The sequence below is a fragment of the Eretmochelys imbricata genome, chromosome 6 (genome assembly GCF_965152235.1).
Source record: "Eretmochelys imbricata isolate rEreImb1 chromosome 6, rEreImb1.hap1, whole genome shotgun sequence".
Classification (NCBI taxonomy): domain Eukaryota; kingdom Metazoa; phylum Chordata; order Testudines; family Cheloniidae; genus Eretmochelys; species Eretmochelys imbricata.
The window spans coordinates 32,976,830-33,004,380 of NC_135577.1; the positions used below are offsets into that span (position 1 = coordinate 32,976,830).

The 27,551-nt window shown below is 46.6% G+C and overlaps 1 protein-coding gene across 1 annotated transcript in view; it reads left to right on the top strand.

The window, feature by feature from the left end:
- The first annotated feature begins 5,051 nt into the window (after positions 1–5,051).
- Positions 5,052–27,551, top strand: part of RRAS2 (RAS related 2) — an 83,293-nt gene continuing 60,793 nt past the window's right edge. Inside the window, exon 1 of the mRNA XM_077818381.1 lies at positions 5,052–5,394. Coding sequence (XP_077674507.1) covers positions 5,290–5,394 — 105 coding nt within the window. The 5' untranslated portion in view covers positions 5,052–5,289. The remainder of the gene's footprint in view (positions 5,395–27,551) is intronic.

Genomic DNA, 27,551 nt, shown 5'->3' on the forward strand with positions numbered 1-27,551 from the left:
AAGCGCTACTCCCATTCCCCCACAACTCAACACCCCCTTACAGGGTGTACCTAACCCACAACACAGTGAATGGGGATGGAGCTTGAAGTACCCTTTCATTGCTTCTGGTGCTTCAATACTAAGGAGATAGGCATGTTGTAAATACCTTAACAGCTGCTCAGTCCCTCTCTGCAGTATATGGTTAAGCTAAAGACAAGGGAGGTTGATCTGCCACTACCCATATTATACCTGCTGTGGGGGTAGAGAGGACCTCAGTCCTTAGATCTGACAAACTAGTACTTTTTATGAGAGCTACATTCGCTTAATGAAATAAAAAATCAATGGATTGTGCATGGCTGTGTGTGGCTCCAGTGTGACCTTGCTCATTACTTCCAATATTAGTTATTTCTACTGAAACAGTTGATGCTTTTTATGGTCACTCTTTCACTGTCTTGAACTTCTTTGGTCTCAGATAATGATACACAAGCCAGGTGGTTGGTGTCGTGGATCATCTAGTCCATGTACAGTGTGATTTCCCCGCCCCCAACTATATTGCTTAAAACTTTTGTTTCCAAGCACCAACACTAATAGGTACCTTTTAACTGCAGCAGATGTAGTCAGATTCCTAGTTTGGTATAAATATCTGCAACAGGGCTTGGATTCAGCCAACATGCAGTGGAATGGTGTACGGGACTCTTTCATGCTGCTTTCTTGTTGCCCAGAATCTCAGCTTGCATTCTTTTAACAAAAAATAAGTCTTTAGCTGTTATGATTGCTGAGATACACTTGGGCCACATCTGTGAGGTTAACTGTATTTACAGAATCTGAAACAATAGTCCTGAGAAGTGAAAACTGTTCCATTCATCTCCATAGATGCTAACTCCGAGGCCAATGACTACATTTTAAATGTCAACATTAACTTCTTGCTCCACAAAGAATATAAGAGAGGCTGGATCATATTATGAAGATCTACACAGTTTAATGTGCATGACAACTCATGTTGGAATTTCCAGAGAGTGGGCTTGGGGGAGTACTTCCATCTTCCCCCCCGCCCCACCTTTCCCTAGTCAAGAAGGAGCTTTGCCTAAGATGCCTAGCAGAGCTCAGTGGGACAGCTGAGTCCCCTTTATGATGTGCCAAGCTTAAGGCTAGGTCCACACTTAAAACACATCCTAGCAACATAGACATACTGACAAATACCCCAGTGTAGATGCAGCTAGGCTGATGGAAGAGTGCTGCTGTCGGCATAGCTAATGTTGCTCAGGCAAATGGTGTTCCTACACCACCAGAAAAACTCCTACTGGTGTATGTTGTGCCTACACGAGAGGGCTACATGGGGCATATGAGCCTCACAGAGGGGATGCCAGTACCACTATCTTTCCCCGCCCCAGACCTCTGCCCCCAGTCTGTAGTACAAACATGCTCAAGACTTGGGGTACTCTCTTTTAAATAAACACTATCTTTGATCAGCCATATCCTAACCATTTCAACATTTGCCAACAATTATTTCAGATTAGACATTTTGGGTTAAATCCTTGCCCCACTGAGGTCAACGGCAAAACGCTCACTGATTTTGAGGGAACTAGGATTTCACCCATTTTCCAATAGGAAAATAAATGTTGTATTATGATTATCACAGAGCTCCTAAAATTCCAGCATAGCTTAACAATTTTGGAATACCTGAATATTACTTCAGCTGAACAGGAATTTAGTCACTGCTATGTGTTCTGGAGCATGGATCACTGAGAAAAGATCAGGAGTGGCCAACCTGTGGCTACTTCAGAAGCTAATATGCGGCTCCTAGTATAAGCATCGACTCCAGGGCTGGAGCTACAGGGGCCAACTTTCCAAAGGGCCAGGGGATGTTCACAGCTCAACCCCTGGCCAGGCTGTCCCTAGGTATTCTGGGGGCCTGCCTTGGGGGGCTGCTACTGGAGGCAGGAAGTGCAGCAAAATGAGTACAGTGAAGTGAGTACAGGCCCAGCCTTGCTGCAGTCCTAGTAGGAGTGGGGGCGGGGCTGGGTGGAGCAGGGTGGGGGCTTTGGGAAAGGGGTGGAGTGGGGGCAGGGGTCATGGGGAAGAGGCGGGGCAGGGGCTGGAGCAGCATGCAGCTGCGCAGGGTGACCCAAATTTCCTCGTGCCCTATGCAGCTGCGAACTTTGCATATGGGTAGGGATGGCCCTGCTCCTGGCTCGGCCACAGGCCCTGCCCCCCCTCTACCCCTTCCCACCCCTTCCTCTGAGCCTGCCATGCCCTCACTCTTCCCCCTCTCTCCAGAGCCTCCTGCATACCCCGAAACAGCTGATCAGGAGGTGTGGGGAGGGTGGGGGAGGTGCTGATCGGCGGGGCTTCTGTCGTATTACTGGTTTCAGAGTAACAGCCGTGTTAGTCTGTATTCGCAAAAAGAAAAGGAGTACTTGTGGCACCTTAGAGACTAACCAATTTATATGAGCATGAGCTTTCGTGAGCTACAGCTCACTTCATCAGATGCATACCGTGGAAACTGCAGCAGACTTTATATATACACAGAGAATATGAAACAATACCTTCTCTGTGTATATATAAAGTCTGCTGCAGTTTCCACGGTATGCATCTGATGAAGTGAGCTGTAGCTCACAAAAGCTCATGCTCAAATAAATTGGTTAGTCTCTAAGGTGCCACAAGTACTCCTTTTCTTTTGACGTATTACTGTGGCTCTTTGGCAATGTATATTGGTAAATTCTGACTCCTTCTCAGGCTCAGGTTGGCTACCCCTGCTCCAGATATTTAAAGTATATTGTTTCAGCATGTTCTCCAGGGTCCTGGGTCAATGACTGTAAGAGTGACATGGCATGTATAATGAAATTACTAGCAATCTTCTACCAGCTGGATGAAGAAACATCTAAATGTAGAACTCTGATCTGACTGTTCTCCTAGGGGTATCTTCCAGACAGTATACATATTGTGACTGGTCACAATACACATCTCTGTTACTCTTAATTTTGGGATGTGTCTATATTTAAAAGCTCTTTATAGTGGCTTTTATGCTGCTGGAGAATGGACTTATCTATATAGCCCCATAAATTTCAGCCAGTGCTTGATCTGTCACTTGGTATAATATTTATCTTTTCAGTATGAAAAAGCAAATGTAAACAGTTTTCTTTTTCAGTGAAAGGACTCATACGAGTGTTCAGATGAAGTAATTTGAAAAAGGGATAATAGAGTCACTGAAGGGTGGTTTGGTGAGATCCTGCCCTATTGTGGAGAGAGCTAGTAGCAATCTCTATACATAGTAAAAAGAAAAGGAGTACTTGTGGCACCTTAGAGACTAACAAATTTATTTGAGCTTAAGCTTTCGTGAGCTACAGCTCATTTCATCGGATGCACTATACATAGTGTTTCCATTGTAAGATCCTGGTTTCAGATGCTGATAATTTTGTCAAACTTGGATATGGTGGTGTTGGTGTTTGTACTTTTTGGCATGCCTCCAGTTTTAAGCTTCTGAATAAAACCAGCATGCATGTGCTAAATTTTCTGAAAATTCCATTTGTACTGGGCATGCTCCAGTGAAGGGCTCCAGGGGTTAAATGGAACTTTTTCTGCAATTTCTCCTCCTAGCAGCCAAACAGCCTGGGCTGTATGGTGCCAAGAACAGAAACTGAGAGCAGGGAAACTCTGTCCTGTGTTCCTACTGCTCCAACTGCAGTTAATTGGAAGAATGAGAAAGATAAATGACTGGAATGCAGAGGGGTGGTGGGGTGGGCAGAGGCAAGCTGTGGCAGTGGGAGGACATGCTGCAGAGACAGACTGTGTGGATACACAGGGCAAAGGGAGTAGAGTCAGGCTGGCAGGATACATGATAGGGGAAGAGAGGACCTGTGGAGGGATAGTGAAAGAAGTGTCTGACACCATTACCAAACGCTGGAATAGAACCCAGGATTCCTGAGTCTCAGTATTCCTCTCCTCACAAATAGCGGTGAAACAGTAACAAAGTGTCCCTTTCCCTCTTGTGGCTGGTCTACCCAGTGGATAATAGCCTGCTACTGCTAGCAATCACTCCATTAGTCTCAACGATAGTGGTTTGTGTCATTAATGGAAAGGTTCCAACCCTGTTGATGCCCCTGTCTTGAACATATAGTGTGGTAAAAATGCTAAGTACTCTGAAACTTGGACTTTAGGTACCTCAAATTGGATTCCTGAAATTGATACACAATGATAATTTTGGCTGTAATCTCTTTGTTCCTCAATTCCCCACCTGTAATATAGACATAAGGAAGCATCACTGTATAAGAGGTTTGTGTGAAGATAAATTCATTCATGTTTGCGAGGCACTCAGCTAGCACAGTGCCCAGTGCTACCAAAAAGCCCACAAGGGAATTAACTCTGTATTCAGCACTTGCAGAACGCCATGCAGTAAACATGGCAGTGGGGGCCACACATGGAACCAGGTGAATAAAATTAAACACTGCAGAGTCAGCAAGTACCTGCTAAGCTGGCTAGTGAAGGCGGCAGGAGCCATAGGTGCTGGAACTAGGGATGCTGCCGCACCCCCTGGCTTGAAGTGGTTTGCATTATATACAGGGGTTACAGTTTGGTTCAATGGCTCTCAGCACCCCCACTATATAAATTGTTCCAGTGCCCCTAGCAAGACCCCTGTGGGGAAAAGTCAACGGGATCATGTAAGTGAAGACTAGCATAATTTAGTAGCACCCAGAGGCTGAACTAGGGTGCCACACACAGGCCATCTGAGTGCCTGACTTCGCCCCCTCCCCGGGTTGGCCGGGAACGCAGCTCGCCGGGTGCAACAAGTATCCTGCCTGCAGCCGCGGGGCTGGGCGGCCTGCGTCTTTGCGGCCCTAGGCAGGCAGCTCGCAGTGAGGACGCCTGTTGCTTTCCGGGACTGGGAGAGGACGGGGTTGCTATCGCAGCCCCCACCCCCGGGCGGACCTTGCACCTGGAGCTGGCGCGGCGCCAAGCCCGCCCGGTGCCACCCCCCACGCCTCGGCACTGTCTTGCCCCCCCCTCGTGAATATTCGTTGCAATTAGCATAAGGAGGAGGACGGCCCCGCCCCCCGACGGCCATTTGTGTAGCCGCGCGAGGGCCGCTCCTACTCTCACTTGGCCCGTGGCCGCCGCGGTGAGCAGGCGGCTGGGTTGGGGCCAGCAGCGCGGATCTGCTCCGGCTCCGCGGAGCTCCGGGCGCCGCTACCACCCCACCCCACCCCGCGGAGCAGGAGCGCGGCCTGTGGCTTTCAGTCCGGCCGGAGGCAGCGGCGCAGGGAGGGACCCGGCGGCGCGGCGCGGCTCGGCTCGGCTCGGCTCGGCTCCCCGATGGCTGCGGGCTGCAGGGACGGGCCGGGGCAGGAGAAGTATCGGCTGGTGGTGGTGGGCGGCGGCGGCGTGGGCAAGTCGGCGCTCACCATCCAGTTCATCCAGGTGAGGCGCGCCGCGCGGAGCCTGCGGTCCCGGCTCCGGGCTGGAGCAGCCCCAGCGCCCGCCCGGCCGTCCCCGGCAGCCGGGGGGTGGAGGAGAGGCCGGGCTCTGCCTTGTCCCCCGGGGCGCCGGGGCCTGGACACTGTCCTGCCTGCGGTGCCGGGGGCGGGCCCGGCCCTGCCCAGCTCCCCCGGCACTGGGCGGTGGGGATCTGGCCTTGCCCTGCTCCCCGGGCACTGGCGGGGGCGCGGGGGGGGGTGTCTGGCCTTGCCCTGCTCCCCGGGCACTGGCGGGGGGGGGGGTGTCTGGCCTTGCCCTGCTCCCCGGGCACTGGCGGGGGCGCGGGGGAGGGGGGGGTGTCTGGCCTTGCCCTGCTCCCCGGGCACTGGCGGGGGCGCGGGGGAGGGGGGGGTGTCTGGCCTTGCCCTGCTCCCCGGGCACTGGCGGGGGAGGGGGGGGGTGTCTGGCCTTGCCCTGCTCCCCGGGCACTGGCGGGGGCGCGGGGGAGGGGGGGGTGTCTGGCCTTGCCCTGCTCCCCGGGCACTGGCGGGGGCGCGGGGGAGGGGGGGGTGTCTGGCCTTGCCCTGCTCCCCGGGCACTGGCGGGGGCGCGGGGGAGGGGGGGGGTGTCTGGCCTTGCCCTGCTCCCCGGGCACTGGCGGGGGCGCGGGGGAGGGGGGGGTGTCTGGCCTTGCCCTGCTCCCCGGGCACTGGCGGGGGCGCGGGGGAGGGGGGGGTGTCTGGCCTTGCCCTGCTCCCCGGGCACTGGCGGGAGGGGGGGGTGTCTGGCCTTGCCCTGCTCCCCGGGCACTGGCGGGGGGGGGGGGGTGTCTGGCCTTGCCCTGCTCCCCGGGCACTGGCGGGGGGGGGGGGGTGTCTGGCCTTGCCCTGCTCCCCGGGCACTGGCGGGGGGGGGGGGGTGTCTGGCCTTGCCCTGCTCCCCGGGCACTGGCGGGGGGGGGGGGGTGTCTGGCCTTGCCCTGCTCCCCGGGCACTGGCGGGGGGGGGGGGGTGTCTGGCCTTGCCCTGCTCCCCGGGCACTGGCGGGGGGGGGGGGGTGTCTGGCCTTGCCCTGCTCCCCGGGCACTGGCGGGGGGAGGGGGTGTCTGGCCTTGCCCTGCTCCCCGGGCACTGGCGGGGGGGGGGGGTGTCTGGCCTTGCCCTGCTCCCCGGGCACTGGCGGGGGGGGGGGTGTCTGGCCTTGCCCTGCTCCCCGGGCACTGGCGGGGGGGGGGGGGGTGTCTGGCCTTGCCCTGCTCCCCGGGCACTGGCGGGGGGGGGGGGGTGTCTGGCCTTGCCCTGCTCCCCGGGCACTGGCGGGGGGGGGGGGGTGTCTGGCCTTGCCCTGCTCCCCGGGCACTGGCGGGGGGGGGGGGTGTCTGGCCTTGCCCTGCTCCCCGGGCACTGGCGGGGGCGCGGGGGAGGGGGGGGTGTCTGGCCTTGCCCTGCTCCCCGGGCACTGGCGGGGGCGCGGGGGAGGGGGGGGTGTCTGGCCTTGCCCTGCTCCCCGGGCACTGGCGGGGGCGCGGGGGAGGGGGGGGGTGTCTGGCCTTGCCCTGCTCCCCGGGCACTGGCGGGGGCGCGGGGGAGGGGGGGGTGTCTGGCCTTGCCCTGCTCCCCGGGCACTGGCGGGGGCGCGGGGGAGGGGGGGGTGTCTGGCCTTGCCCTGCTCCCCGGGCACTGGCGGGGGCGCGGGGGGGGGGGTGTCTGGCCTTGCCCTGCTCCCCGGGCACTGGCGGGGGCGCGGGGGGGGGGGGTGTCTGGCCTTGCCCTGCTCCCCGGGCACTGGCGGGGGGCGCGGGGGGGGGGGTGTCTGGCCTTGCCCTGCTCCCCGGGCACTGGCGGGGGCGCGGGGGGGGGGGGTCTGGCCTTGCCCTGCTCCCCGGGCACTGGCGGGGGCGCGGGGGGGGGGGTCTGGTCTTGCCCTGCTCCCCGGGCACTGGCGGGGGCGCGAGGGGGGGGGGGGGGTCTGGTCTTGCCCTGCTCCCCGGGCACTGGCGGGGGCGCGAGGGGGGGGTTGTCTGGCCTTGCCCTGCTCCCCGGGCGGGGGCGGGGGGTCTGGCCTCGCCTCAGGGCGGGACCTACCCTATTTTGTGGACACTGGTGCAGGGTGGTGGCTTTGACCGGGATGGGGGCAACTGCCATGTTCCCATGCTCTGAGGTGGGAGGGGCTGGCAGAGCTCAAGGGTGGGGGTGCTGATGTGTGGAACTGGCTGAGGCTGCGAGAACTAGTGCATTGGGGTTTGCAGAAGAACCAGGTTATAGACCAGCGACTTTCAGTATGACCTTGAGCAAGTGCCTTGGCCTCTTGTTGCCTCAGTTGTCCTCATCTGTGCAACAGTGTGAAAGTTGCTTTTCTAAGATACTTTGTAGATGCGTTGTCAACTTTAGATCTAGGTGGAAAGCAAACACCAGGGAAGCTTCTGGAGTGAGTGTGTTGCCCCATGCCATTCCACCTAGTTGGATGTTTTCATAGAGCTCGGTTTGAAACTAGCGTTTCTTTTCCAAGCCCACTGGTTGGACATGCATCGTATTTTGTTATATCTGATGTCCCTTTTTTGGGGGGCAGAAGTGTTCCCATTGATGTTTGCATAGTACCTGAGGGTAGGCTCCCTTCCTACCAATTGCAATATTTTTAATGCTTTCCCATTAGAATTTGCTGCTTGCAGCATTGTCTGTTGTTTCACTGGCTATCTAATGGCTTTCCCCAACTAAAAAGGCTACAATAGCGAACGAATGCTCTCTATACAACTGGGGAGAAATATCAAAGGGTGTCACTTATATGTCAGAAGCTGTTACCTGCTGGACTGTAGTTACTAAAGATAACTGGTTGTGGAAAATGAAGAGACCTGTTAGAACTTGTTAACAGGAAGTTATATACTTGGAAATGAGCAATAAGATGACTGGATTTATGAGGGCAATGTAGATTTAAGGAGAGAGGGGTGTGTGTGTGGTGGCTGGGGGGGCACGCATAGCAAAATGAAGGAGAATGTTGGTATTCTTGCCTCTGTCCAGCTTAATCTTTTTATTAAGATTAGGGACTTATCTAATGATGATGACATAATAAATTGTTCAGCTGCAGTGTTGCCACATTCAGAATGGGGTGGGTTTATGCCTCTCAGTTGTTGCTTCTGTCTATAGATGCCCTAAGCATATCAGGATCAAATTTGGAAGGCTTTTTTTTGTGTGTAACAATATAGGTTAAAAAGAGAGCATTCTGCAAGAACTGATGGACTTGTTGGAGAAGTACTGACCTGCTGTACAGCTGTTGACTGGCTCAAGTCAACCCTGTTTGAGGCTATGTCTTAGCTAGAAATGCTGCAGCTGGGCTGCTATAACCCTTCACTGTCACACGCACTATAGGCATGGGAGAACTCCTCCCATCACTGAAGTCTATCTACCTCTCTGAGAGGCGGTAACTAAGAATGCTTCAGTCAGCCTAGTGCTGTCTACACCAGGGCATAGGTTGTCAGGACTACTCTGCTCAGGCATGCGTATTTTTCACACCCCTGAGGGATGTAACTGGGTTGAGCTAATTTTTTAGTGTAGACTTGGCCTGAAGCACATCTAAATTGGTTGGTTTTGCTTTGCTGTTGCACCTCAGAGAGATGTGCTGAAACTCCTGATCATTAGAGCCACTATTCTGTTACTTTCTTGCTTCAGGAAAAGCAACAGAACAGGTAATAGGGTTATGTATCTCAGTCCTATTAAAAATATCCCCTTTTCTGTTTTGCCTTTTTCTTGACCCATATCTCATTTCATTTTTCTCATTCCTCTTCTCTGTTTCATTGCTTTTGACATTTGTAGTACTGATTTGAAGGCATTTAAAAAAACAACTCTGTAGCTGTTCACATCATATCTGGGTCCTTTTAATTTTATTCTTTGTGCTGGTGTGGATGACAGCAGAACATCATCTTGTGGGAGGGGAAGGAGTATGGGATGGATTTTCAGTACACTTTTTTCCTCTCCTAGATAGGAGTATGACAGCAGTATAGAAAGTGCTACCTTGGAATCCTAATGTGCACATGTATCACCTTTGCACATGCTCATTTAGCCATATTAAATAACGCTCTAATGGGGTAGTAGAATCTGCAGCGTGAGCCAAATGGAGTTTTCTGTACAAGTATTTTCCAAAGCTGGGAAGATGCATTGGGTATATGATTGCCTAGAAAAGGTAGTGTTCTGCAAGGTGTTATAATTGGTCTTTTAAAAGCTACTTATAGTCTTAATAACGATTGATATCCTTGTTGGACAGTTGAATTGTACATTGAGGGCTATTTGGATGAAGCATTTTAAGCTGAATGGAGAAACTGGGAAATAGAAACTGAAAGCAGTCATTAAGTGAGCCGTAAGTATCTATTATATGATGTAGCTACCTTTATTTTATGGACATACCATTTTTGGCTAGCTGCCAAATTTAATTTTTGGCTATTAGTTTGGAGTGCTGCAAATTTTTGTGTGCAAGTGTTGCAGGAGACTAATCCACTCAGAGGTGGTAAGGTTAGAATAATTGTAAACCGTTGGCTAAATCCTTCCTTGCTTGTAGATGCAGATAATTAGTTTATCCCTGGATGAGTGAAGCTAATGTTAACAGATTACCAGTCAGATTCAAATTTGGTGCTGTTGCCTGAGATGGTATTGCGTGTGCAGCTTTGCCTGCGCGCGTGCACACACCATGAAGCGGGCAGCGTGTGTCAGCCATGGGTACAGCGGCACTAGTGCTAAACAAGGCTTAACTGCAAGTGTGGCTCTCAGGATATCAGTGTGTGACCCAATGGCCTGGTTTTTGTTCATGCTTTCTTGGACTTGATCCCTGTGCAGTGCCCTTAGTACTACAGGGTACTGCAGGTGCTGCTTGTGACCTGTAGAGGATGAGAGGGGGCTGTCATCTTTATAAGGTTCCTTACAGGAGAGTTTCTCTTAAGGTGTATCTACACTTGGAGCTGGGGGTGTGATTCCAAGCTCCAGGAGACATACTTCCACTAGCTTTCATTAAGCTAGTATGCTTAAAAAGGTAGCCTCTATGGGATGAGTTCGCTACCCCAAGTATGTGTCTGGGGTCTCTGATGGCCGGCAAGTACCTTGGGGCGGCTAGCCCAGTGTTTCTCAAATGCAGCCACCAGAGGCTTTTCTTGTGGCTCTTGTCTCCTGGGTGGTGAATGGGGGAGGGGGCAGTGGGATGCAAAGCAGCAGCCCTTTTTCCCCAGGGCAGCCAGCAGGGGTTGGGCCTTTCACCCTCTGGGGAGACACATATTGGAGGAGCAGGCAGCCAGTGAGTCGTGGAGTCAGGCTTCCACCCTGGGGTGGTGAGTGGCAAGCTCCAGCTGCGTGGCTTCAGGCTCTATCTCTGTCCCCTGGGTTTTGGGCTCTGTCCCGCAGCCATGCAGAGGTGGGCTCCAGCCCTGGGTTCCCTCCCCCACATTGCCCCAGGCCCTGCTGCCTCCCTACCACATCCCCATCTAGGGCTTAATTTGTCCCCCAGCTTGCTGGGGCAGGGTAAGTCTCTTGTGGAAAGTGATATTTGTATGTTAATACAGATTTTCACAGCAGACTTAGTAGCTAGTTGGGAGGCTGTGGAAAGTGATATTAACATATAAGCAAGCATTGCTTTTCACAGCTTACTAGCCAGCAACTTGTTTTATTTAAAAAAAAATAAAGAGAAGCAATAACAAAAGAAAAACCTTATTTGTGTTTCTCTTCCTTTTAGGTCCAGTAAAGAATAGAGACAACTGTACATTATTTTTATTATTCAGTCTGCAAAAAAAAAAAAAATCCCATCATAAATAAATTAGACTGATTTGGACATGCAGCAGAGAGTCCTGTGGCACCTTATAGACTAACAGACGTATTGGAGCATAAGCTCCTGTGGGTGAATACCCACTTCGTCGGATGCTTGGACATGTATATGTAGATATTTATTTGTTTTTTCCTAAAATTAATTTTAGGCAAAATTGACAGTGGCCACCAGTAAGAATTGGAGGCCACCAAAAAAATTGTTGAGAACCCCTAGCCCTTCCCCCTGCTTGCATTGCAGCAGCTACCTTCTACTTTTAGTATGCTAGCTGGATGAGAGCCAGCAAGAGTATATTTCCTTGAGCTGGAAATGACACCTACTGCTCCAAGTGTAGACATACCCATAGAATTTAAAGCATTTTTAAAGTTGATTCTTCAGTACTTGCTGTATGGTTCTAGAGACAGCAAAAGATGCTGTTTAATAGGTCCCTCCTGTCACATGACTAGAGATTAGAGGCTAGGAAGGCCTTATGTCTACAGTGTTACAAAGGCAGTTGTCTTGTAGCATAAGGATTCATTCTTTTGCTGCTTTTCTGTAACAAATCAAGTATTTTTTTTAAATGGTTGCTAAATAAATCTCTCCTTTAAGAACTGTATAAAAACTACAGTCATACTGTTTTTTGGGTTTTTTTAAAAACAACTTGCACAGTTCACTTCAGAACTTCATAGGATTGAGTAAACTCAGTTGAGCATTGCATTACCGAATACCAAATAAAAAGGTTCTGTCCCCACTACACGTGTTAACTGGGCTATAACCAGCATTATGTTGCTGGATCTAAACATGGCTTTTGTTTGCACTGCATGGGATTAAACTCTTAGTAACATGGGCAGTATTTCACCCCTGTCAGAGGGCTAATTTGGCACTGTTCCTTTAACCAGTTTTGCAGGCTGTTTTTGCAGTCCAGACAGGACCGCCTAACTATGTTTGTGTAACTGGTCAAGTTGGTGGAGTTTCCTGCCAGCAATATGTGGTAGAATGTCCAAAGTGTGTTGCCTCACATGATTCTCTGTGTGTATTGTTCGGACACTGTCCCTGCTGAGGCACTGCGGGCCAGCTGCCCAGACTTTCCCAGAATGCACTAATATATACTTAGGGTGGTAGGTACAAATGGACAAACACTGTTGTGATGACAGGCTACCATGTGGAGACAAACTGCTGTAAACAAGGTGGGATTTTTATCGGTTACGAAATTGTGGTTGAAAGTTGTAATATGGACAAAGCATTAATGTTATCACTTAACTGTGCCATAGCTTGTAAACCGACTGAAGACTTATTGTCCAGTAAAAAGGCTTTTGGAAGTTGTTGTATTCTAAAATGCATGCAAAGTACACCTTTTAGTTGAGTACTAAATCGATGTCCCTCCTTAAAGACCTGAGTATGCTGTTACCATTACCAAGTAAACTAATCCCAGTCTTTTTTCTCTTGGAGTAAGAATTATGGGGTGGGAGGTCAATGGTAGAGGAAGGAAGCTGAGCTATTGCTTTATCTCTAGCAAGAAAGAGCACAATCAGTTTCTATTATGAAGCTAGTGTTCAAAATATGATATTCTGTTGGACAAGATGTGGTCTCACCTACTAATTAACAGTGCAGTGATCTGCAGTATAAATGTAATTAATTGGTCCCAAATGTCAGAAGGCCTAGTTCACTTCAGCATTCCAAAGCTGCTTTGACTTCTGACAAAAGATCCCAGACGCTGATTTTCCTTTGGCCCACCTGTTCTTACTAGTTTTTTGTATTGTGGTAGTGCCGAAATGTCCCCATCAGGGTTTGGGGCTGCGTTATCCTAGGCACTGTACGTACAGAACAAAAAGACTGTCCTTGCCAAAAAGACTCTTCCTGCCCCAAAGACCTTACAATCTCATCTCTACCAAAGATCTGTGATAGGTCACTCTCCCCTAAAAGAAATGACAGCTGTTCAGTTAGTTGGAGTGCAGTCATAAGGATCTCATGTCTCTATCAAGTTTAAAAACTAATTATATTTTCATGGTAGCAAAAAATTAAGGAAAAGCATCAAATTATAGTCTAAGCAAGAACAGGTGTCAGAGTAGCAGCCGTGTGCATGCATCCGATGAAGTGAGCTGTAGCTCATGAAAGCTTATGCTCAAATTTGTTAGTCTCTAAGGTGCCACAAGTTCTCCTTTTCTTTAAGCTAGAAGTTTCCCTTTATTTTAACTTCTAAAATAGTTGATTGTCATAAATTACACAGAATCTGTTTACAGTCTGATTGAATAGGTCTAATAGTGTTATAGGCCTAATAGGAATCTTTTGAGCAGTCAGATGACCAGTGTGCCATCCCTAGAAATTCTTGGGGTGAAATCCTGGTTCCATGGAATTCCATGGGAGCTTTGCTGTTGATGACAAAATGGTGCCAGGATTTTATTTATTACTATTGTTGTAGTGCGTAGAAGCCCTAATCGGTTTCATCCTGGAAGTAATAGCCACTTCATCTATTTCTAGAATTCAGTTGTTTTTTTTTAACACTGCTCAGCAACATAACAGTTTAGGGCAGGAAGTGAGGAAGAGTAGTGTATCCAAATAAAATTATAGAAAGAATGTAGTCAAGTTGGAATTTGTCCAAAACATCATAACTTTAATGTGAATACTTGCAGATCCTGAAATATCGTAGTAAACCATGCTATTAAATGAAATGAAGAGCTTAATTTTTTTATGCTAGTAACTTAGTTTATATTAAAGCCCTATTACCCCCAATCTCATACTTTTCATAAAATTATAAATTTCCTCAGGCAAATGCTTTTAAGTATTTTTTTTTTAATTCTCTAGCTCAGGGGTTCTCAACCTTTTCCTTTCTGAGTCTATAAAACTCCAGCCCAAGCAGGGTGGGCTTGGGGCTCTGGTCTTCAGCTGCCAGGTGGGGTGGGGGCCCTCAGACATAGGCGTAGACTGACTTCTAATTTCAGGGGACAGGGCCTGGTGGGGCTTGGGCCAGCTCTGCATGGCGGGGCCCGGGGAGGGAGCACCACCTCCACCCCCCAACTCACCTCAGTAGGCCACCTAGCCTCTCTGGGTTGTGGGGGAGGGGAGCAACCAAAAATTATAACTCAAAGGGGGGTGGGGGCAGCTCAGTTCAAAAAGTTTAAAAACCAAAGGGGGGTGGGGAGAGGCATAGCTAGAGGTTGTGTATCATGAGGGGTGTAACTTAGGGTGCAGGGAGAAGGGTAGCAAGGGGCTGTGTGCTGGGAGAGCCCCCTCTGTTTCCTGCTTCCTGAGGGCTCTGCTGGCTCCAGCCCTGGAGCGGGGTCCACTCGCCCAGGCAGTTTTTACCGGCTGCATGAGCAGTCAAAGGGGATGGGGAGCTGAAGAGCAGCTGCAGCCCTGGGTGGCACCAGCAGCAGGAGACGACGACAGGAGAGTGCTGGGGCTGCTCACTCCATGGCACCAACCAGAGCAGCAGCTGCCTCACTGGCCAGCTCTGTCCTCCTGTCTGTGATCTGACCAGAGGGCGGGCCCTTAGTGGGGAGAGGAGGGGGTCCGGGGTGCATGGAACTGCCCCAGGGACTGCCCTGCTCTGTGTAAATCTCTGCAGTTTGGGAGGGCAATGCTCCCCAGAGACACCCTCGAACTCTGTCCTTGGGCTCGGGGCTTCTGCCCCGTGGTGTGCTGGGACTCATGGAACCTCTGAAACATGGACCTCCAGGGGCCTGCGGACAGCGGTTGAGAAGCACTTCCCTAGCTTTTAAGTAATGGTGGTGCACTAAAGTGAAGTTGGAGTACTTGTGGCACCTTAGACTAACCAATTTATTTGAGCATAAGCTTTCGTGAGCTACAGCTCACTTCATCGGATGCATTCGATGAAGTGAGCTGTAGCTCACGAAAGCTTACGCTCAAATAAATTGGTTAGTCTCTAAGGTGCCACAAGTACTCCTTTTCTTTTTGCGAATACAGACTAACACAGCTGCTACTCTGAAACCTGTAAATTGAAGTTGTATGATTGTTCTGACTTTTTTCCTCTCAGAAATACAGTAAATGGCTGATCACATTCAGATCCAAAAGTCAGCAGGCAGATTACATTTAAAATAAAGAGGGCAGTTTAACAGGTTGCGGTTTAGTGGACTAAAAATAGCTGGAAATTAGTGACTTTATTTTGTGGGGATAGGGGGGTGCTGTGCAGCACACACAGCTGTTGCCACAATAGCTTTTCTTCAGCTGTCATGCACTGGCCTGTCACAAAATACCCCACATTCCCTTCTTACTCAACCTTCTGTAACATTCCATGTTTCCTTGCTCAAAGAAATGGATCCTAGTGAATACTTAACTATTCTTTCTACTTTTTTTATTTTACAATCTTGTAGTTTTTAATGCCTAAATTGAGCAATCTGTATTATAAACAATGTACTGATGTTGTGTTGGTGCCACTAAGGCTTTACTAGGAACACTTCAAGATACTCTACAAAACAATGGGGGTATTTAATCTTAAATATTACAAGTTTAGACAACACGTCTACAATACTAGCAATTGTAACAGAATCCTGAAAGTCATCCACACAATTGTTTCTCTCACAGAATTTCTTCTGTCACAAAAGTAACATAATCTGGCATGTTGAGTATACTGCAGTGATTTACAAGAATTTACTCATTTGTAAATGTCACTTAAACCTTGATATGGCATTGATTGGATGTAACTCAGTACAGGTCAGCTGAGTTTTTAGTTCAACACTATTCAGTTTTAAAACATGTTAATGCAACAATATGCTAAAGGAGGCTGAATGTGTAAGAATACTTCAGAATGAATTTAATTTAGTAAAATCAGTGAGGACAAATGAATGTAAAAATGACTTTGCATCCTGTGTAATTTCATTGTCGTCTTTACCAATTTGGCTCAATTTACAAGTGAGAGATTATTGTAACCACCAGAGCTACAAATCAAGCTGTGTTCTTTCCGTTGCTTACATAATCACCAGTAATAGAGATTCTGAAATTGGAACTGAGTTCGCCATTTTGTTGATGCATTATGTCAGTAGAATGAATTGGATGTAGTCATCCACAGCTTTATTGGCTCTGCAGTACTAAAAGTAGTAAACATTTGTCAGTGAAGGAAGAATATGACTTGCATACACGTGGTGAACAGGTGTTAAGGGGTCACTTTTATGCTGCCATTTTTCTGAGAATAAGTGTACCTGAATTTTAATTCTCATTGATTGGAACCAAACTAAGACTTTTTAAAGTAAGTTATCTAAGAGCTGATTGGATCTCAGAGTTGACTGTTGTACCAAAAAAATAACAAAAACAAAAACTGAATCTGTGGTGAGGTTCTATGCTGAAGCTGAGAAGTGGGGGAGGCAGTTGTTAGTTTTCAATCTGAAAATTCTAGTCGACTTTAGAGTACTTACTAAATGTTTTGACAGTCCCCGATGGCTAATGCTTTGTGCAACTTCAGCATGGTATATTCAGTAGTTTTGTAGAGGCTTTTTTGGCCTCTTAGTAAGCTTTGCTACCCACCCAGGAACACATCCTTCAGATAAGTCATCAAAATCCAGATGGATGAGATGCCATAGATTCTTAGGCTATGACTGTGTGTGCAGTATGCCAGCTCTGGTATATTCCTTACTTTGATACACAGAATGAAAAATTTTATTCTGTATAATAGCACAGTCCAAAGGGCTTTCACATCTAATACAAAAGGGGAGACAAGAAGAAAGGACAAAGATTATTAGGGCCTGCCAAATTCATGGCCATGAAAAATATGTCACAGACCGTGAAATCTGGTCTTTTGTGCTCTTTCACCCTATACTGTACAGATTTCACAGGGGAGACCAACATTTCTCAAATTGAGGGGCATGACCCAAAAGGGAGTTTCAGGGGGAGGGGATCACAAAGTTATTTTAGGGGGGAGGTCACAGTATTCCCACCCGTCTGCGCTGCCTTCAGATCTGGGCAGCTGGAGAGCAGTGGCAGTTAATCAGGCACCCTGCAAGTTGCAGCACAGAAGTAAGGGTGGCAATACCATACCATGCCATCCTCACTTCTGCATCCTCAGACGTCTAAACTGCTGACATACACAAACACAAGCAGCGTCTACAGTTCACTCTCAATATTCTCAACAAAAAACTTTAGGAACCTTTCAGAAGCATTCCTAGACAAAGCAACATGTTCTTACTGTATAATCTTGAGGGCCCTATCAAATTCGCGGTCCATTTTGATCAATTTCAGGGTGGTAAGATTGAAATTGTAAATGTCATGGTGTTGTAATTTTAGGGGTCCTATCCAAAAAGGAATTGAAGGGGGGTTGCAAGGTTACTGTAAGGGGGGGAGGGGGGACTTGCAGTACTGCTACCTTTATTTCTGCACTTCTGCTGGTGACGCGCTGCCTTCAGAATTGGGCTCCTGGCCAGCAGCCGCAGCTGCCCAGCTCTGAAGACAGCGCCACTGCTGGCAGCTCAGAAGTAAAGGTAGCAGTACTGCAACCTCCCTCCCCCCCTTACAGTAACCTTGCAGCCCCCCCACAACTCCTCTTTGGATCATGATCCCTAAAATTACAACACCGTGACATTTACAATTTCAATCTTACCACCCTGAAATTGATCAAAATGGACCGCGAATTTGATAGATTAGAATACACCCTCAAGATTATATAGTAAGAACATGTGGTTGCTTTGTCTAGGAATGCTTCTGAAAGGTTCCTAAAGCTTTTTGTTGAGAATATTGAGAGTGAGCTGTAGAGGCTGCTTGTGTTTATGTATGTCAGCAGTTCAAAAGTCTGAGGATGTGAAACTAATTGACCTTGAAAGCTGAAGTCATACCTGTTCTGCTTGTGGGCTACTTTTTATTTCTATTAAATGTAGCAATGTGCCCTGGTGTCCTTCAACAAAATCTCTTTGCCCCAACCACCCTGGTGTAATCTCAGTAGTCTGCCCATATTCTTCCTGCCACCTCTGTGGTTGCAGTTTAGTGTTGGTGCAGGAATAGTTGTAAAATGCTGTGAGATGGCAAATCTCATAAATGTGGGAGCATTTTTGTCCTTTCTATTGTTTAAGAACTCTTAGTAGAGAGCAAATATAGAGATATTTACTTAAGCTGGACTGGTTCTCTTGACTTTCTCTGCTCTCTACACTTGAAGGACATGTCATGCTTGTGTATTTAGACTAGTCACGTAATCACATGCAGAAATAAAATGTCTTTATGCACTTCAGAAAGGGTCTTTGCAAACTTGGACAGCTAAGTATGGTCTATGTTACTGTTTTTAATACCTTACTGAAAGCTTCTTCTAAAAAACATTATACTTCAGTGTTTACTTCACTAGTTCACTTTTTAATTGACTAATATAATTCATGTTTAATGCTTCAGGCTACACAGACTGCCTAGAAGAACTACATTCAGACTCTAAACATGTTTAAACATTTTGTATAATGTAAATATTGGAAATCTTCAGAGGAGGAGCCAAGTGGTAGTGTAGCAGCACGTTGTGCTATCTATCCCTCAGGAAGTAGCTGTGATGAGTATTTAGCCTATGGCGTACTCAGCCTGGGGTCATAGCCTCCTCTTGCTTCAGTGGAAGAGCCAAAATGGAAATGCCCTTGTACCACTCTCAAGGCAGCTCAGTGAGGCATGGGAGCAGAGTGGAGATGAGTAAAAGAGGTGAGGTGAAGAAGAAATAGATTTTAATGCCCTTCATCTTCCTTCCCTAGCCATGTGCAAGGAGAACAAACTGTAGACCTCAGCATTGATGAAAAGGATTAATATATCACAGAAAGTCACCACATATACTAGTTTTGTGTTACTGTAGTGCCCAGGAACTGTAGTTTTGGACCAGGACACCACTGTTCTATATGTACTGTACAGACAGAAATAGATTGTAAGCTCTTTAGAGCAGGAATCATAAGTATAAGATGAGACAACAGTTTCGCACAGACTGGAGTACAAGAAAACAGACAAAGTTGATTAGCATGATAGGCCACTGGTGTGCCAAGACCGTTGCCTTACCATAGTTGTGGAAAGAAGAAAAAAATTTTTTGTAGGCATCACAGCAAAGGAGAGCTCCTTCAGAGAGGTTTTAAAGAAGGATAATGCTGTAGCTTTGCAGGTGTTTATAGAGAGCTCCTTCCAAGCATGAAGGGCATCCTGGGAGAAAGCATGGGAGGTGCTTGTTTGAGAACTTAAGAGGTAAATAATGGAGGCTGGTATTATGGGCCAATCAGAGGCAAAAGTTGACATCTCAATAATGGATGAGTGATGATGGGTGGGGATAGGCTATGAAAGGCCTTGAAAGTGAAAACAAATAGTTTGTTTCCTGTGATAGAGAAGAGGGAGACAGTTGAGGGTTGCAGAGTAACAGCCGTTTTAGTCTGTATTCGCAAAAAGAAAAGGAGTACTTGTGGCACCTTAGAGACTAACCAATTTATTTGAGCATAAGCTTTCGTGAGCTACAGCATCTGATGAAGTGAGCTGTAGCTCACGAAAGCTTATGCTCAGATAAATTGGTTAATCTCTAAGGTGCCACAAGTACTCCTTTTCTAGTTGAGGGTTGGAAAGGTGTGCGGTGATATGCTCAAAGCCATGCACTGGGACAGTGATCTTCGTAGCAGCCTTCTGAATGGATATGAGTAGGGCAAGTTTGCATTTAAGATCCAAAAATAATATTGCAGTAATTGAGATATGAGTCTGGAAAAGATTTTCAGCTTTATAGATGGATAGGAAAAGCTGTGTATTAGAAATGTCACATAGAAAGACTTTACAATCTCTTTATAAAAGTCTCAGTCATGTAATAAGTACTAAAGGCTAACTGGATGCCGGAGGCAGACCAGTGGCATCCTCCTCTTTTGACATAGCAATTGGGAAGGACTCTACTGTAAGCTGAATGTATGAACACTGTAGTTTTGTGAAAAGCCATATGCAGGAGACAGCTGTGAGATCGTTTCAGTTATTGAGAATCAAAGCTCAGGTATTAATGACTCTATTTAATATGGTCACATGATCTCTGGGGTTCACATTTGTTACTGAAAGCACTATAATCACAGCTGGTAAAATGATACTTCATTCAGGAGCTTCCTTTAGATGTGTAAGGAAATCCTTGCATTATTGCATGGTGTATTATGGAAAACTTCTGTTATCTTGCAATTGCAATACAGTAACTCAAAATACTGAGATCTAAGGTTAACTTCAGGTTTTTCTAGTAAACTTCTCTCTCTTTGGTATGAACTGAGCATTACATATTTTGTAGATAATCAAAATTAAACCTGGCGGCTGTATTTGCTTTATTTCATCTATCAGAATAAAAGGTGAAAAAGTAGACCCGTGGTAACTATAGGAAATCCTACATATGCAGATCAAGGCAGTAGTGGTTATTAAATATCTTTTGGTAAAATTGTTTTCACAATATAAGGAAAATAAATGGATTGCAACAAGATCTATGGTTGGAAGTGGTTATTCATGTTACACTTTTTTTTTTTTTTTTTAGGAGAGCCCCTTCACTTGTTTTGTGAACATGAAATGCCTTTTATGGTAGGCTTATGTATGTGCTACCACCTAAAGTGCTGCAGATGATAGAATCTTTGTTGGGATTAGTCAATTAAGATGTAGAAGGGCTTTCATTCAGTAGTTCACACCTGCACTTGTTTGGGCCCCATAAGGAGACAGCAAGAACTGATCTATACTTTTTTTGGTATAAAGTGACATATGACTTAAAGGTGAACTGGTGAATGCAGGATAATACTAGCAGCACAGTTGTTTACTGGAACACTGGCAATAGGAGTGCATTTGCTCTTAAACTCTTTAGTACAGAGGTCTAGACCAGTTGTTCTCAGCTGGGGGTCCGTGGACCCCTAGGGTCCACGAGCCCTTTCAGGGGGTCCGTGGGCCCCAGCACTGAAACCCATTGGCCACCTCATCTTGCCCCTGTGGGGCTGAAACCTTGAGCCCATGGGCAGTGTTGAAGAGGCACAAGGGTGTTGCCCTCCCAAACTGAAATGCTTTACTGAGTGTGGGGCATTCCTGAGGACAGCTTCATCTCCCACCTCCTCCTTTCCTTCAGCCCCCCCTTAGGTGCTGCCCTCTGGCCAGGTCCTAGGTGGGAAGTGGGAGCCAGGTAGTATGGGGCAGCTGCTCCTTTGGCTGGTAGTGCCATGGAGTGGGCAGCCGTGGCGTTCCCTGTCTATTGCTGGTGCCTGGGGTTGCAGCTGCTCCTCAACTCTCAGCCTCCTTTTACTGCTTTACTGTAGAGTCCCTGGGGAGCAGGCACCAGCATACAGCCCCAGACAGGTGGGTGGCTTGCTGAGGTGAGTCAGGGGGTAGAGGTGCCCCCCCCGACCCTGCTGTGCAGAGTTGGCCTGAGCCATGCTGGCTCTTGCCTCCCCCCCCTCAAATAGAAGTCCAAACTACACCTATACCCAAGGATCCCACCCCTGTCCCAGAGCCACAAGTCTCCTCCCTTCTCCCCCGCCAAAACCCCCAAACCACGCTGGGCCCTGGAGTTTTTTTTTTTCTAGCATGTTGAGGGGGACCTCAGAAAGAAAAAGGCTGACAAACCCTGGTCTAGACTAGTTTCTTACATAGAGTAGCCTTCTGAATGGCCAGGTCTTCCCTTGATTCCACCATGGATGGAAATCCTTACTGGTTTCTTATATTGATCACGCACTTTCCAGCTATTATTAGAAATGACTAGTGGTGACCCCTATTTAATGTGTGCCTCCCTCAAAGCATGCTGTTATAGGTCAGTTTAGCCAATGGATTAACACTGGGTATTTTGTCCCAGTGATGCAGCCATCCTATGGAAACCTTAATCTGTAAATAGGATCCTTGAAAGGTCAATTCTGTGCTATTTGTCAGGTACACACAATGTCCAAATAACTGAAGTGTTGAACGGTCTCAGTTTTGTTTCCTTAGACACTAACTAATTAGGCCTATGTGTGAGCAAAAGATCTATTCCAGTATTGGTTGTTACCACGCATTCCTCTACTATTGTTTAGTAGGATTATCACTTGAGCACAATGACCAGGCTTATGCAGTTTGTCAGTGATGATAGCAGCTGTTGGGTTAGTCAGAAAACACTAGGTTTTTGCAAAGTAGCTACTATAATTGTAGTTATTACATATTTAATTTTTGTATTTATAGAGTAGATACCTAATCGCTTTTTTAAATCTGAAGAAATAAGCTAAAATGCATAGTACAAAATAAAAAATAACTGCATATAACACCTTTTTAGCTTTCCCTGAAATTTAGCAGTCTGAGCTGTGGATTGCTCAGCTTCACACATGGAAAGCAATATGTGGATTGTCCAGGGAGAAAACAAAGCCAGACACCTGAAGAATGAGGTGAGAGACACTCTTCTAGTCTTGGAACATTGGGGTCTGTCAATCAAGGCAACGTATATCCAAGGCAAAAACAACAAACAGCGTGTTTAGTGGAGGCAAGGGAGTGAGAATTAAATCAAATGATCTTAAAATTTAAGTTAAGAGAGTTATAACTCTCTTCCTCCTCCCCCTCCTTTCAGGGTAGACCTCTCCTCTGTTTGCATGTTGGATCAGGTCCTGAAGAGATGGAACTTATTTTATTGGTCACCTAGGCAGGGAGAGTAGATGCACTATTTTAGGTTTTTTGGCTTACTTTTTCTCTTACTAGATTAGCCTACAAGATAAATTGGGGCCCAGTAACCATATTTATTATCCCATAGGGGTCCAGATGCCTGTGGTTCCATAGGGTTCTTCAAATGATTGTTCATCACCTTGGACCCTCTCTGTCTCTCAAGATCTACTTTTCCCCTCTTGTGAATTTTTTTTTAAAATCTCAAACTTAATATTGCACTGACAGTACTTAATACAGGCTAACAGTGGCACATATTCCAAGGCCTGTTTTCTTAGAGTTCTCATTTTTTATATACTAACCATCCACATCATTATTTCAGGTTGTGTGACATACATACACTATTAAACTGCCAAAGGCTTTGGTCACAGTGAAGTTATGGATGTGTCAGCCTGTGTCTGTGTCAATGGTGAGCTTTAAATAAAGCTGTTCTGTGGCTGCATCAGTGCAGTTGACCATTGCATTCTTCTGCAATTAAACATAACTAGAAAGGATTTCAAAATTTCACATGCTTAAAAAGCTATCGAGTTTGTCTTACTGTTCGATGTATTTCTCAGCTGCCCTCTCTAGATCAGTGCAATACCACATCTCTTCCCAATATTCTTGATAAACCTTTTAACTATATTACATGTTTGAAGGAGAGTAGTATCTCATCTGGAGAGCCCACTGTAGCAGAAGATGACATCAATATGGAGCAGTTTAAAAGCAGCCTCACCATTATCTGACCTATTTGAGGCCCATGGCAGCTTTAGTACAAGTGCTGATGAGTTTTCTAAACAGTCTAATTTTGATGCTCAGGGAATTTACTACAAAACTCCCCTTCAGTTTTCATTAGCATTAAATACATAAATGCCTCCCTTTCTATTCTCTTCTACCTGCCATCTTTTGTTGTGACAAGATAATCTAAGCTTTGCCTGTTGGGTATGAATAACAGGACTGTCTGAGACAGAACTTGTATGATCTTAATCAGGGCCTGTAAAACTTACTCAACTTCTTCTAGCCTCTGGACTAAGTCTAGGAGTCATACTACAAAAATACTTCTAATTTTAAATAGATAAAACAGCTGTGTATTACTTACTGTGTGCTGTATCTAATTAAGTTGGTTGATACATTTCCCCCCCAAAATGTGCCTTGCCATGTTACTTGCCTTTGTTTATAATTGTTCTCTTACTGGCTTCACTGTTTTCTGCAGTTCATCTTTCCTTTCTTACACTGTTGTAGCGCTCCTCCCTTATATCTTTTTTGTCTCTTGGCTTTCCCCACTGCTCCTCCACACACTCCTCTGAATTACCACATCAATCTCTCTCCTCATACACTGGTCTTAGAAATATAGCTAGAAACTGAACATAACTACCCTAGTATTGATACAGAAAGTGGAGGGAATCCATATGTGAGAAGCTGGAATTCCTCCAAGAGAACGGACCCTGGACCTTGCACAGGGGAAGGGTTTCCATCTTTTGTATTGACTCTGGCAATTAGGTGTCTGATAAATTTTAAACCCACTACTCCAACCTTCTTTGGCTTCAGGAAAGAAAGAAGTATTCTTTTCCATGACACAGACTTCACAGTGCTGTAGGCCTTGTGTAACCAGTTTCATGGTCATGGAACCATTTTTGAGCAAAATATGACAGCTAAGGGTATGCACAATTCTCTGGATCCTAATGTTCCATAGACTCAGGGTAGTGGTAGCTTCAGCTTTTCTGTGACTTTGGGGAGCTCTCACTTTCTATCCTGACAGCTGACATAATACAGAACACAGAAGTGGGCTGCTTTATCTGCCACCTTCCCAACAGGTTGCATTCCATACATTTCCTAACAGCTGCCCCATATCCCCTGCTGCTTTGACTTGTGGTGGGGGAGTGTTTGAAGACTGATATTTTGACGTTGAATAGTTATCGGTTTCCCTTCCTGATAAATAAATGTGATAGCAAATGTTCGTTTGTCTTTGTATGACTGTATAATAAATACCCTTCTTGTGTGCAAGTTATTGGCAGTAGCTGGGGAGGTAAATATGGTAGGGAGGTGAACATGTTGAGCAATCTAAACCTGCAAGAGTAGGGCAGGGTATTAATTTAATCTAAACTTGATCTGAAAAACACCCGTAATGAAAGCAATGAATCTCAGTAGTGTTTCCGGACTTCATAAAAGCTTTCTCTTTTTTTTTTAAAAAAGATTTAGCTGAAGAGCATTTGTACGCCAACAACTAGTCTTACGGTTAATGTTTTCCTAACCGGGAGAGGGTAAGTAAGGGTTAGTATGGGGTCTGCCTAGTTAAGTCGAGGCCCCACTGTTTGATCTCTAGCTGATAGAGGGTTTGTATGTATTATGATGGATTTTTTATTTTTTTTGTCTGAGCCTTAACAGGGTTGTGAGGCTTTTATTAAGATTTCCTTTTCTACTAGATGAAAAATTCCTAACATTTTGTCCTACTTAATTCTAAAGTTCTCTACCATGTATAATGTTGAGATGGACAAGCCTCCTATCATTCAAAAGAAATTATAGTTTTCTACCAACAGAGATCCTGGCTCCCCATACCTGCTGGGAGACTTAAAGACTTCAGAAAAATAGCCCTATAACATGCTACCCTATCTCCCATGCCATTGGGTGTGTTTGAGTATGGGGAGGAGGCAGCTGCCTATAAATTAGAAGGGGAAATGCAATTGCTTGCCTTCTCGCACCTCTCCAGCCCCTTTGCCACCTGGGTTTCTGTTTGTCTCCTTGTCCTCTTTTTGGAAGAGAAGGGGCTGCAGCTGCTTCAAGGCCTGAAAGGTGGTGGTAGGTTGAGTGAGGCTGCTTTCTCGTCTCATCTGTCTGCTCTGGCAGAGGTGAGAAGCTGTCACACTCAGCAGGAGGGGCAGTGAAAACTAGAGCCAGAAAACTGCCACAAATCTTGTTTTTGCTTTTCTCCCCCCTCCAAATTGTTCGTGTCAGGCGTATCGAATTGTCCAGGTCCAGCACTGGCACACAACAGAAAATTTGGGACTATCCCAAGCAAATGGGGACTGTTCAGAGTGGTAGGACTGTCTCATTAAGCCAGTGTCAGAAAATATGTACCTGCAGTTTTGAAACCTCAGTTACTAAGTCTGTGGCACTGGAGAAAACAATAAATGGGCGCTTGCCATATAATATATATATATATATATATATATAGATGAATATTAGCCTTGTTAGCAGTAGCTATGCAGATGTTACAAATGGAAAGAAGGGATGATATTGACGCTTCGAGGGTCACTCGTCACATGAATTTATTTCCTGCAGCCAGAAGAGTTTAAGAAACTGTAGTCCAATATAAACGTCTTTGCAGGATGGACAAATAGGGTATAAAGGACTCATAAAATGAGTTTACTTTTGTTGACTTGAATGTCCTTCTCATGTATGATCTTGTATCTCAAATGAATACCTGCCACCTGTTGCCAGCCTGTGTAAGGAGTAGACTCAGCTGATGGAGGATACAAATGTATTCGTTGTTCTCATTGCAGTTGTGCTTGTCAGTGGAGGCACATGGTAAGTACATAAATTGATCTGCTGCAAAGGAGAGAACACAACTGTAGGAAAAAACATCTTTGGTCATGGCAGAATAGACACTTATTGTAAGAAAGTATTGGGCTTGTCCACGTAAAAGGGTTAAATCTTTTTCTACACATGTAGGGACTTACTGTTTGTTCTGAGCTCTGTGTGTGTGTGTGTGTAATAGATGGGGCTGGTACCCCAGCTTTAAGGTTGTCTGACAGCATACGTTAGGCTCAGTTTTCAGTTGCATCTAACTTTGAAAATTTCAGCCCAAACGGTTAAAGCTTAGTAATGTTGAGGGTGTGCCTCAGGCTGCTGCTGCTTTTCTTTTTTGTGGGAAGCTTCAGCCAAAACGGTTCAGCCATTTTCCAGAGCAAGGTTAGGGGAAAACGTTGATCTTGCAATTTAAAAGAACAAAAACACCCAGAACCTCTTGGCATCTTTCCCATTGGAAAAAATCTAGTTCCTCTGTGCTTTGGAGTTATGATCTGGGATGTGCCTTTTGTTGCTCCTGTAAAATTCTGCTCAAATTTGGAAAAGATATGAGCCTTTGGGGGGAAAAAATCTGTTTGCAAATGCTCATTAGAGACTTAGTTTGGCAACTAAAATATTCAAAGATTGAATCCTCATTTGAGCATGTTCCATCCCCCAGAGCAGCTGAGCATGCTCAATACTAACTTTTCCTGTAGTTGCGGCTTTTGGTTGCTGGGTTGGGTACTGAGCAGGGAGACTCTTGTGCTCTGTTACCATGCTGCTGGTGCCCAGGCAGTGTGGAGAAGGAAACCACCTGAACTGAATATGAGAGTAAAAGCTGGACTGGGGAGGGGAGGGAAGCTAGAGTGGGACAAGGAGCCTGGTGAGATTGGACTTTGAGGTGGTGGTGGGGAGGGGAAGAGAGACTGACTGGACATTGGGAATAATGGGGAAATGGACTGAGGTTGGTTGGGGAAGAAGAATGGGACTGAGAGCTAGGGGAAGGGGAGGCTGAGACTGGCTGTGCAACAAGACCTCAAACCTGTGAGGGTTGTGTAGTGAAGGAGGGTAGTGTTTCTAGGAGTCCTGCCTCATTTTTTTTTTTTGGCACAGGTTTTAAAATGCATAGTGAATGAGGCAGAAGGTTGCAGGAAGAGAAGGGATGGTCTCATGATTAAAGCAGTTGAATGCTATCTTGAAGAATTGGATTCTGTCCCTCAGACTGTAGTAGTTATGAATTTCCTAGTTTACAATCTCTAGTAATCACTGTGAATGTTACGAGTCATTTGGGGTTGTTCTTTTATACACTAGTATTTTATCACAAGATACTTTAGATGTCAACATGGAAATAA